The 12979-nt window shown below is 38.0% G+C and overlaps 1 protein-coding gene across 1 annotated transcript; it reads left to right on the forward strand.

Annotated features, from left to right (window-relative positions):
• The first annotated feature begins 6293 nt into the window (after nt 1–6293).
• On the forward strand, nt 6294–11997 carry LOC118782119 (cytochrome b5). The gene is made up of 5 exons (XM_036535374.1): nt 6294–6551; nt 7689–7817; nt 8233–8259; nt 8381–8412; nt 10897–11997. The coding sequence occupies exons 1-5, from the start codon at nt 6405–6407 to the stop codon at nt 10985–10987; spliced, it is 426 nt and encodes a 141-aa protein (XP_036391267.1). The 5' UTR covers nt 6294–6404; the 3' UTR covers nt 10988–11997.
• Nucleotides 11998–12979: the final 982 nt, after the last annotated feature.

The following is a 12979-nucleotide window of genomic DNA, read 5'->3' on the forward strand; positions in this document are numbered from 1 at the left end:
TTTAATCAGCCTCGACTTGATGAATGAACAGTTGTGAGCAGTTATGCATAAAGATATAAAGGAAACCATCTTCCCTGTGGCAAAGTATTGGACTGTTGCCACTGAGTGGTTTTTGTAAAATATTAAAATTAAGTTTTCACAGTTTGTCTCCCTGCTCCCTGTATTCACCTGGGTATACTGGCAGGTTAATTGCACAGATTATGTCACAGGGAGCATGGCCTGGTAGCGCAGTGATTTCTGTTTCCCCCAGTGTGAGCAATTAGTCTGTTAGGGGAGGAGAAGGTAGGGATATTAATGACATGGTGCTCCACTGCTTTCTCTGTGTACCACTCAGTCTGCTACCTGGCACTGGTTCAGCTCCCTTCACACTGCAGCACAGCACTAAACTCTACACCTGGTTACATGAGTGTCATAAACCACGACCTGACCATTCAGCGTGTCCCTGCCTCCAGTGGACCCAACTGAGTATATTTTGAGTTGCTTTTCTTACAGGCACTTAAAATATGCATCATGTCATCTATACTGTATGTCACTGAGTTTGACATATAAAATGGCATGTACAGAGCTATTTCTGTCTATTTATTATATTTGCACTCAGAGTGATTGTGACTTTTGATATAGTCTAGTCTTTAACTTTTTCTTGCATTCATGACACTAAGAAAATAGTAACCGGCTTCTAACTATTTTCTTTATACTATATGTATACTACATATGTATGCTATTCTATGAAGTGAGTTGATTATTAGGAATGTATCTGCATTAACAATTGTTCATATCAAAAATATTTAAAAATATAATAAATCAGAAATATTTTAAAAGATTCTGGGTAACAAACAAGTAATGTCATGGAGATGAGCAATTCTTACAGTATTGCTTTGCCAGTTGTTTTTATATGACCAGTAGTTAACATGTACACCTTGTTGGATATCACTAATAAGCTACTAAAGTGGGAAATCCAGCATTATAATGTACATCATACTCTACATGCCCACTGCTTGCCTGTCTCCTTTACATAGTGTTGCAGTGTGTCTTTCAAACAGCTGAAGTATGTAACTTGTACATACTTGTAATGTGTGTAAATAATTAAGAAGAAGCTGACAACAGGAACAACTTGTTTTTACAATACATTTCCCATGTGTTTCCAGTTCCCATTTACTGATAATTAACAGCAAAATAGGTGGTGGTACAGACCCTGAAGATAGTTACAATTAAAAATAATTAATTTCATTGCTCAGTAAAGTCTGACATGTACATATGAGACTGTAAGTAATCAAATATAGTGTTTGAAATTAATAGCTCTGGAAGATTATACAGTAAAATGCGTCTCTTCTCAGTTCCTGTTTAAGATTGAAGGTAGTTTCTTGGTGTGATTTGATATACATCCATATATGAGTAAGGTAATTGGTCTGTGTAAGTTGTTGGTATTCACTAGGAAAGGTGCTGCTTTCTTCTGTTTCTGTGTAATTGCAAACAGATTTTTGACAATTTACTTAGCTGTTGACAGTATGTTACCTTACTCTTTGTGTAATGATAAATCCTCCAAGGGAAGTTTACCTTATTATTATTTACCTGTTTCATGAAATTGACCATATTAATGTATTGAATTACTGAAACAACCTTTTTGATATGATTACTGCATTAAAAGTAAGTGCTACCTTTATTTTCATATTTTAGACAATAGACATTCTCATCACAATGCCACATTTTTACATGTAAAATGAATCTCTCCAGTAAAATGAGAGTTAACTTGTAAACTCTGTCCTATTACATACCTATACTTACAAGCTGAACCTCAATCCACCCTGAGGAGGTCTATCACGTTATTTTATAGTGGAGAGAAGCTCATTGTATCTCTAAGAGGCAAAGGCTGAGAATGGAGCCCATTCTGTGAAGTAGTAGAGGGGTAGAGGGGACAGAAAAATAGCCATCATGGTATATGGTGGAATATGTCTGAAGGCATATTGGAGTGCATGCAATACCAGCGCCAGAGTTTTGAATTGGCTACAGGCAGCATCTGGTTACTAGCTGTAGAATGTGGGTTGAGAGGAACAGTGGGAGGAGGAGTCCAGAACGATGAACAGATGAGAGAGTCTAGGTTATTTGACGAAGTCATACAAGTGTTGCCAAGAAAACCAGGAAAGAAGTAGAAAAACATCCAAACATGTCCTGAATGGCCTTGATTAAGGGCTGTGGATATGGATTAGGCTGATTAGGCTTTTTTGAATAAATCACAACTGATGATTTAATAAAAAGTGGCTATGAAAAAGAAGAAAGCTGTTTTAATATAATACTCTATTGGAACTTTACTCCTTTTTTGCCATCTACTGGCAATACATAGACATTACAAGAGAAAATGGTGTCAAAAGAACATTTGCTGTGTTAAAAGCAAGCACAGTATTCCCAGACCTGTAAATGTATACTGGTATGCATTAAAATACAATGAAACAATTTTGACGCCAACATTTTGCCAGCTGTTTATATTCACAAATTATCAAAAAAGCCTAACTGGCATAAGGAAACACATCATGCCAGGGCACAAAGTTAAGGCTAAACTGGTCAAACTCAAATTGGTGCAATGTTGAGCTCAGTGATGCATCACAGTTTAATCTGCTCTGGCACTATTGTTTGTAGAAATGTACCATAGACACAGGGACAGTGCCCTTCATATTTATGAATGCCTCTGATTAAACAGAAACAAAAAGATACACTCAGTGACCACTTTATTAGGTACACCTAATAGTGGGTAGGAGGACCCCCTTTGCCCCCAGAATGGCCTGAATTCTTCATGGCATGGATTCAACAAGGTTCTGGAAACATTCCTTAGAGATTCTGCCCGATGCTGACATGATAGTATCACGCAGTTGCTGCAGATTTGTCAGCTGCACATTCATGCTGCAAATGTCCCGTTCCCACATCCCAAAGGTGCTCTATTGGATTGGATCTGGTGACTGTGGAGACCATTGTAGTACACTGAAGTCATTGTCATGTTCATGGAACCAGTTTGAGAAGATGTGTGCTTTGTGGCATGGCGTGTTATTCTGCTGGAAGTAGCCATTAGAAGATGGGTAGACTGTGGTCATAAAGGGGTGCACATGGTCAGCAACAATAGTCAGGTAGGCTGTGGCATTTAAACAATGCTCAATTGGTATTAAGGTGCCTAATGTGTGCCAAGAAAATGTTCCCCACACCATAAGACCACCACCTCCAGCCTGAACCGTTGACACAAGGCAGGATGGATTCATGGATTCATGTTGTTTATGCCAAATTCTGACCCTATCATCTGCATGTCGCAGCAGAAATCGAGATTCGTCAGACCAGGTGAGGTTTTTCCAATTGTCTACCGTCCAGTTTTGGTGAGCCTGTGCCCACTGTAGCCTCAGGTTCCTGTTCTTTGCTGACAGGAGTGGTACCTGGAAGGGTCTTCTGCTGCTGTAGCCCATCCACCTCAATGTTCGACGTGTTGCATATTCAGAAATGCTTTTCTGCATAGCACTGTTGTAACGTGTGGTTATTTGGGTTACTGTCGCCTTCCTGTCAGATTTGACCAGTCTGGCCATTCTCCTCTGACCTCTGTCATTAACAAAGAGTTTTCGCCTACAGAACTGCCACTCGCTGGATGTTTTTTGTTTTTTGCACCATTCTCTATGCACTCTAGAGACTGTTGTGCATGAAAATCCCAGGAGATCAGCAGTTTCTGAGATACTCACCCCACCCCGTCTGGCATCAGCAATCATCCCATGGTCAAAGTCACTTAAATCAGATGTTCTACCCATTCTGATGATTGGTCTGAACAGCAACTGAACCTCTTGACTATGTCTTCGTGATTTTATGCATTGAGTTGCTGCCAGATGATTGGCTAATTAGATATTTGCATCAACGAGCAGGTGCACAGGTATACCTAATGAAGTGGTCACTGAGTGTATATAGTTTACATATACCAAAAACAAAAAAAACAAGTTTCAACATATGTGTGTTGGATCCTTTTTAATTGTTTAAATTATTACACTTTAATCTAAACAGCATTATGCAGAGCAAAGTCATATTGTTTACAAACAATGATTTTTTGACTTGTATCCAGAAAACATAAAGATCACATTTATTCATACTGCTGTGGTATTATGTTTATTCCTTCTTTGAGACGGACTACTCTGACAAGACACTTTCTGGTGTGTTTTATGGCATTTCTGAGGATAATTTGCCCTGGTGGAAGAGGTCCTTCAGATCTTTCTTGAGTTTACACCATCAATTGGATTCAAGTTTGAACATTTATTTTGTTCTGTTAACCATTTTTTGTAGATTTGGATGAAACGCACTGTGTGCAGTGTGAGGTTTTTCTTCACCTTTAAAAGCTTCACCTTTATTATTGCACTTTTGTTTCATCTGGCCATAAGATATTTGTATAATTATCAAGTGTTAGCAACATATATTTTTGAGGCCTACCCACCAAAGAGGCAGCCAGGCTATGAGGCTGTGGCCATGAGGCTATAGAGCTGCTGTAAGATGGTACTGACAGTTTTTATTTTGAAAATGTTAGTGTTGGAGATCTTCAACTGTTGCATTGGGATTTACAATTGCCACTTCTCTTTGTGGTGGTAAAAACACACTTAACACACTTGTCTTCTTTCTGGCAGTGTCACCAGTGCGCCAGTAGCCTTAAAGTTCTTAATAGTAGACACCACAATGGAGAGCAGTTGAATGAGCTGAATTCTTTCACTGGCATCTCCCAGCTTCTGGAGGTCACTGACCACCTGCCTACAACCTTGAACATGATGGTCTTGTTTCAAATACATGGAATATATGAAACCTACATACTTCCATTGAACTTCAAAAAGCAGAATGCTGGCGTACATTTGTTCTTGGGGGGCTTGGTGCATTGCCGTTACTGTTATAGTATAGCTCTAATGTTATTTTGGGTATTGATTAATATGCAAGTCACTGTAAATGTGATGATTGTAGAATTACTTTTACTGCCTTTCAAAATGCATCACATAAATGAATTGTAAGGATTTTAAGCTGTCGTTATTTCAACGGTTTAAAGTATTAGCTTTGTCAAAATGCAGCACACTCTCCCAGGACCAAAGCAATTTCACTTTGCGTGCATCATAAAGTAATTAAGTTGCTGTTCAAATACCATTTACTCATCCATTTTCCACTGTGGCGCAACAGTAAATTAACACAAAGGTAAGCACTTCTGAAAAGTTGGTAAATTGAAACATAAACCTTCTTGTTAAAATAGGCCTACAGTATGAGGAATTCATTCATCACCTGCCACTGCAATACAAAATGAGAGACATTTGTGACTATGTCTGTTATCTTGCTCACACGCTAGCAAACTGCACTTTGGTAGGTCAACATGCCGAACGTGAGCCCTCCTATCAGGCTAATCAGTGATGTGCACACACTCTCCTCATCTTATCACGACTGCTGAACGCAAGCAAACGTACATTTGACGCCACACTCCGCAATAAGTATGGAGTCGGCTATGAGTCTTGAAATGTAAAACAAAAATAATCTCATAGATTGTTAGAATATTTTCGTTTTCAGTATATAATTACGGAATTCACGTTTTTATTATCACTTTACAAAACGAAGCCCATCACTTGACGCTATCCGATGGTTTTTATTGCTCTTAATGTACAATAGCAATACAGCTAAAGTTTACAGGAAGCATACACAGTAATAAAATCAGTTCCACAAGTCATATAGAGTCATACAGGCCTGGGGAGTACAACTACACAGAACCTTAAAAACATACGGAAATTCAGTTTGGTAATAGTATAGTATGACATTGTTTTAAGATACTGTTCAGCTTCAATTTGTAAGACAAGACAGGTTTTTATCCACAAATTCACTTATAAATATGGTCATTTTGCAAATAAGTAATACGGATCATAATAATTTATTACAGTACTATACTATAATTTACTATAATTAGTGAAACTAAACAGCACATTCTGCAATAATATAGTGAGGCCAGAACAAATGTTAACGAGTATAAATTTCCAAATGTCTTGCCATATGTTGCGAGAGTATGTATAGTGCCAAAATAAATGCATAACAGTTTTTGGGCACATACCTCATAAAGTACAATTAACATTAATGTCCAGCTGCCGTCTGCGGAATTTGCAGCCTAATTGTCGTTCGTTTAAAATCGTTTTTTTAATTGGTTGAATGTATTAGAACATGACTAATTTCATTGGCTATTTCACATGTCAGTTGACGAAATGGTACGGCGGCCGGGTGGGGTAAAATGTGTTTTCTAACTGTTGTTTTCACTGTGAAACGCACACCAGTGTAACCGAGGAGCTGGTGTCTTCTAGAATGCACTTTGTGGTCTAGGCTTTCAAGTTAAGGCAGTGCCTTAATTATTAAATATAGACTTATCTTACTACGATCGGAACGCAATGGAAGAAGAAAGTAACAGTGACGCTATGTCTGAAAGTAATGTAAAATACTATACACTTGAAGAAATCAAACATCACAACATGAGCAAGGATACTTGGCTTATCATCCACGATAAAGTGTATGATATCACAAGCTTCCTGGAGGAGGTAAGTAGGGAAACAGCGCGGCAGCCAGTTAGCTAAATGGAAATCCTTTCGGTGAATTTGCGGACAGCAGAAGCATTCCCGCTTTCGTTCTTCTGGATATAATTTGCTATCTTGCGTGAAAAGGAAACGCGTAAGTTTGCTAGGTGTCAGCAAGATACAGATGCTTCAATACTGCTAGCACCAGCCACCCAGTATCCGGGTCAGTTAAGGTAAGCGTCAAAGCATACAGCACAGTGCTAGCCCGCCCTAGATCTCCCAGGTTCTATCTAATTTAACGAGAGCTGGGTTGCTCGTTACGGAAATTGCGCTAGCTGTCGAAACATTTTCTGTCAGCAGTATGTTTGTTGCCAGTTATTTGGAAACATTTGAAAAGTAGTCAAATAGGCTTATTAAATAACGCAGGAGGTAGCTAGCCAGAAATAGAAATATGATTACTGGGGACCTTGCCATCAGTCTAGCTAATATTAGACATCTAGTTGCTGTATTGAGACTGATAGATACACTAAACAGCTCATTGTCCTTGAAATGCCCTCCATTACGTTCTGTATAATTACTGCCTAGCTAATTAAAAACGATCATATATTAGGTTAACCAACTGTAACGTAAATACCTGGGAACGTGTCACAACAGTAACTTTGAAATTGTCTTTGAAACTCATACTGAGAGTTACTCTTTTGTACAGTCGTGTATATAACACTGGTTATGGATCTTATTAGAACAAAACTAGACTTTCAACACAGAACAAGAACGTGGCCATACAATGGAGACCTTGAGTTCAAGGCTAAGACTAAAAACAGGGTCATGAGACTTAATGCCATAGGCATTTTATCACGTGACAATCATTGAACCTGATGTTGAGTCAATGTAGGCACGTGATTTTCCCGATTTTGTAATTGCTTTTGGTGGTGAGAATGATCGCTGCTGAGATGATCGGTTTTTGTGAAAGCAGTATGCAGAATACAGCAATTAACCAACGACTGCTTGTAGAATTAGCCTGGTGTTGAAAGTGAATGAACTGTTATAGACTACGTATATTTACTGTTTATGCGTGTGATTTGAGGTCTATGTGATTAGAAAGGAGTTATGATGGCTGTTGTCAGCAGAATGCGTGTGTCATTTCTGTCCTTGTGTGTCCAGCATCCAGGTGGTGAGGAGGTGTTGCTAGAACAGGCAGGAGCAGATGCAACAGAAAGTTTTGAAGATGTTGGCCATTCCACAGATGCCAGGGAGATGCTTCAGCAGTACTTTGTTGGGGAATTGCATATGGTATGGACCGTTTTTTTTTGTACATTCATACAGTCTGAACTGGTGTTGCTTAGGACATGAAAACTTTGAACTCTACCAGCTGTCCTAATCCTGCTTTCTGTTATTGAGAAACAAAGCAGGCCTTCTACATTTAGAAGACCTTTACTAATAATGATGAGGTGGCACACTGTCATTCAATCTCAAATCTTTAAAATTGGACTTTTTGCTATTCATTGTGTATTTGGGAAGGGCTGTTCTATCTATTTCACTTTAATAAAAGGTCAACATACATTGTATGACATTTTAGATAAAGAGCCAAGGTTAAGTTGCTACCCTGTTATCTTGTACTTGGAGGAAGTTATTTTTATATGCTATACTGTAGATTAAGGAACTAATTTGGCATAAACTATAACCCTTCTATATGCTGTTTTTTCAGGATGATCGCAAAAAGGAAAGCGCAAAGGTACAGTTTAACAATGTGCACACTTAGCAGTGTCAGAAAGGATTCCATTATTGGATTGTTTACTTTTTTGGATTTATCTGCCAGCTCTAGTAACTTAATTGACTGTATTTTTTTCCTCCAGGATATCTACATAACAACCTCAGGTGAATCTAGGTAAGCAATCAGCTAAGATGAAATCATTAACTTGAAGAGAATCGGGTTATCTCTCTTTGATTATCTCTCTTTGAAATGTATAATGGTACATTTTACAGCCTGCTGGAATCTAGGGTTGGGAAATATTAAAAATTTATGATACTTGTCATACTTTCCAGGGTTACACAATGTCATCTTAGTTGGCAAGAGGTGGATCCATTATTACAAAATGTGCTGTAGGGATACATCATTTCAGTTTAAGTTGTTTTTATATTTGCATTGAAGAAAGACAAACCAGAATGAAGATTTGAAAATGAGTGACATATTCCCATTTTTTGATGAAACTAGCTTTCTGGAAGGATGACAGGGAGCATCGTAACCCTTTTTTCATTAGTTCCTGCCCCAGCAAGTCACTAAAAGGCCATGTTTTTTTTGCTGCAAATTTATCTTTATCTAAAATGGGTCATGTGTATACCTCAGAGGTCACACTTTCTACAGGCTCTCTCTGTTATGACAACAAAAAGCAATTAGGGTGTAAATTCATCTGCCCTCCATAAACAGTGGCAATTCTGTGTGCTTTGATCACTCCCTCATCTGATACACATGATGTCAGAAAACTTGTGCTGCCTTCAGCCTAGTTAATGCAGATGAATAAGAAAATTTGTTGTCATTCTGTTATTGAATATGACAGCAGGCAAAAATAATACTCTTTTTAACCATTAGCTCAACTAGTGCACACATTGATTGCAGAACATTGTACTGATGTAAATACACATACTTAAAATCGTTAAAGCACTTTTTAGATGATTTTTAAAGTAATACCAGTGATATCTTACTGTGTCTGATACTATCGGCTATTGTTATTTGATGATAAATTGCGTGAATCCATAGGGTTGGCCACAGATAATGGATTATATGGTTACCTGTACGTCATTGCTCAAGTAATGACAATATACTGAAAATAACAGATTGTGGCATATAAGGTTGTGGATTGTACCTGGTGCATTGTACCATGGCTACAGATGTATCTGTTTTACCTTTCCTGGAAAATAAAGCTATTTCATATGCAACACAGTTTAAACTTCCTTGTCAGACTTGCTGTGCTGATATTGAAGGCTCAGGTATTTCCTGCTCTTGACAACAGATGTAAGGTCAGCTTACCCACAACCGATCCTAACTCCAACCTTTAGTGTAATAAAAGTATGAATAGTAAAAGTAAAAGTGTAAGAATAAATGTTGAGCCTGAGCCACCTTGGTTTCAGAGGGCAGAAATGCCTACACCACACTGCAATGACAAAAATGTTAGATATTACCTCAGCCATCCATCTAAATTTACAGACCAAATATGGGAAAATATTAAAATCTGTCAAGGGGCGCTGGGTGTAAATGGAGTATACAGCTGACATCCATTTGATGCCAACTTCACCTCACTGTGATGTAGGAAAACAGGTATTTTATGTTTAAATCTACCCTGGTATGCTGGGGCTGTTCATCCACATGGAAATGGCCTTTAAGTGTACAGTGCAGTGTTCCTGCACAGGTCTGGAAAGTATGGAAAAATAATTAAAAATATTGATGAGTTTCAGACCTGGAAAAAGAAAGCACAAGTTTGGGAAAACCTTATGCTAGAATGCAGCTAATGTGAATATCAGGATATATCTCTGCAGCAAATTGGTCATAAGCTGTAACCTAGGGGTTTCTTACCTGCATGGTTCTTGACCTCCAGGGGAATGCAGAGACAAAAGGGGTTGGAAGGAGGGTATTCCAGAAAAGTGTGAAGGTAGAAAGATGGGCATCATATAGTATTTAAATTAAGAGAATCAACAATGTGAGTCAGGGTATAGTCTCTACTTTCGATCAGAGCTATCTTTTTGAAATGAAGATTCTCTTAAATGGGCAGAAATGACTTGTAGCCAGTCGTCAAGGTGTTGACCACAAGCTGAGCTCTACTGCCCGGGTCTGGTCCCAGCTGTGTATTCAGTTGCTGATAGACTGGGAGTTCACAGTGGCGGAACATGTTGGCTTCATTCTGCAGGGTATAGGGACGGGTAGGTTGGCCATAAGTTTGTCCATTTCATTGCACACCAACAACTCCCTCTGATCAATTGGGTGCCTTCAATCTGCCTGTGTAAAGCTGTGCATGAAATCTCTTTCTTCGACTCATATCTATGCAAGCTTTGCATGGGGACTATGGTGTGAAAAGAAGTGGCCCTTGACATCAGATGTTTGGAAGGAGAGCATGTGGTTGCCTGTGTGCTTCTGTTGGTGGGGTTGTGTGGTGATGACCCGCATGTCTGTGATATAATTGGACGGAGAGAATAGGAGAAAAAGAGGAAAAAGCATTGGGCACATTAAAAATCAGTAAAAAATGACTTGTAGCTGAAGCTGCCAAAGCACAATCCAAAAATCTGTGCTAAGCAGGTCTGTAAATTGAGGTTTGGAATTTTGAAATGTTCTGGAACCCATGTTTTGGGCTTAATGGTTTATTCTCCCCCGACTCTTTAGCTCATGGACGATCTGGTTGATCCCTGCACTGGCAGCTGTTGTTGTTGGCCTGATGTACCGGTACTACCTGCTGGAACACAGATCATCCTGAGCCCTAGGTACTGCATAGCAGCCATCTCACATCTGTCTGTGTGGAGGCCTTGACTTGTCTGACCGGACATTGCACATCAACCAGCCAGAGGATTCTCCCATGCTCCCGAACTCTCAAACCTCCCTGTACCCTGAAAGGGGAGCTGCCTCTTCAACTCACCTCCACTTTGCATTCCAGTCCCCATCTAAGGAGGTGTGTGGAGATGCACTGAAAACTAGCCGTCCGTTATGGTGCCTGTCTGGAATTGACATTTTTTCTACATTTAATCATATATTGTCCTTTTTCTGATATGCATTCACTTTGTTTTACTTGCCATTTTTGAGGCACAAGCCATTTACTGAAGCTTGTGAAGGTAGTCTCTTGGTGTACCATTTTACGTCAGTTTAGGTATATTTTAACATGGAGCAATTGTCTACATGAGGTTTACTTAACCGTTTGAATGGTAGGTAGAACTAAACCTCTAAAATAACAGCATATTGTTAAATATTGTTGAAAATGGATAATGGGAGATGAGTGAAATTAAGAATTTCAAATGTAATCTAAAATCAGAAGCTCAGAAATTATAATCAATAATATAAAGTGTGCAGTTTAGTATCCATTCATGCATCCTAGGTTTTCACTCACTGTAAGCATGAGTGCCTGCAAAGGCTGCTGTTATCTTATGCATGTCAAGGCAAACACAGTGTAAAAACTTTAACCAAAACAGAAAATATTGGATTTGAAAAATATTTGGATTGGAAAGATTATCTGTGATATTCAGTTCAAGTCTTGATGGTGTTCCAACCCTTCCTAATATCAGTCAGTGTTTGGCCTGAGTGCTTTTTTAAACTGCCATTTATAGATTCATCATTTTTTTCTGTTAGAATCATTTTCTATTGAAGTATTTTATGTTGAGAACATGCATTGCATGCAAATCCTGTCGAAGGCAAGATCATAACTATATGCAGCCTCAGTTTGATGAATGGCCTTTCAATTTTTACACCTCATGGAAATGTACACTTTTTACATTATTCTTGTGCACTTGTTTGATTTAATATTTAGTGGGTTTTTTTGTACTTTTCTGACATTTTCATTTTATGTATGCATTTGTTTAAACTTTGGAATACCTTCACTGAAAATATTAATTGTATAGAACAAATTATGATATAGCAGTCAGATCTACAGTTGAATATGAGATAAAAATATATTTTATTTATATATATGTTTTTATTTTTGCAGTTTAACATTGATCAACAGTGATTTGATTTTATGTGTAGTTTTAAATGTTACTGCAGCTACACTACATGGATGGTTTTGTCATGCAATTCAAAGATAAAACTAAAACAACAACAAATGTTGTTAATGACCTGATAGTCTACCAGAAAAATCACAGGCTTGAAGTAGGAGTTGTAATACCATGAACCATTACTCTTGATTATTGGCTTGGGGCATGAGCATGTCCAACATACTGATTTGTCCTCTTAGAATAAAACAGGTGTTTTATATCAACTTTTTGCCAGCATTTGTACCTGTTTAAGTGAGAATTAAAGTGTTATTGTACAACTAATAATATCCGCTTCATGCAGTTCATTCCTCACCATAAATCATAGTCTTTTGACATAATTATTTACATTAAAATTTACATAAAAAATTAAAATGTGTAAATTGACAACATTCTCAGTTAACTAGAAACAAATATCGCATGCCATTACCTTCAGGTTATGTTCTTCCAAAATTGTTTTTTTTAAGAAAGATACTTTGGCTGGAGGTTGATTCCCTAAGTACCCTGTCACTTACTGATGTTAGCAAACTTCTCATTTGTCATACACAACTATGTGAATGTAGAAACAATAATAATATGTAATATAATATAATTTGTATAATAATAATCACTGACACCTTTACATCTGAAAATGTGCCTTTTTTCAAGCATTTAAACAAATGAGCCTAGATGAACATTTTGAACTTGCTGTCAGAAGACAGTCAGAAGAGTCACATTTCTTGTTTAAATAT

The sequence above is a fragment of the Megalops cyprinoides genome, chromosome 8 (genome assembly GCF_013368585.1).
Source record: "Megalops cyprinoides isolate fMegCyp1 chromosome 8, fMegCyp1.pri, whole genome shotgun sequence".
Classification (NCBI taxonomy): Eukaryota; Metazoa; Chordata; class Actinopteri; order Elopiformes; family Megalopidae; genus Megalops; species Megalops cyprinoides.

Excerpts from the sequence above, each read along its gene's own strand:
- LOC118782119 (XM_036535374.1), top strand. The coding sequence starts at position 6,405 with ATGGAAGAAGAAAGTAACAGTGACGCTATGTCTGAAAGTAATGTAAAA. Across the intron at positions 7,818-8,232 it reads TTGTTGGGGAATTGCATATG|GATGATCGCAAAAAGGAAAG; the intron begins GTATGGACCGTT and ends CTGTTTTTTCAG. Across the intron at positions 8,413-10,896 it reads ACAACCTCAGGTGAATCTAG|CTCATGGACGATCTGGTTGA; the intron begins GTAAGCAATCAG and ends CCGACTCTTTAG.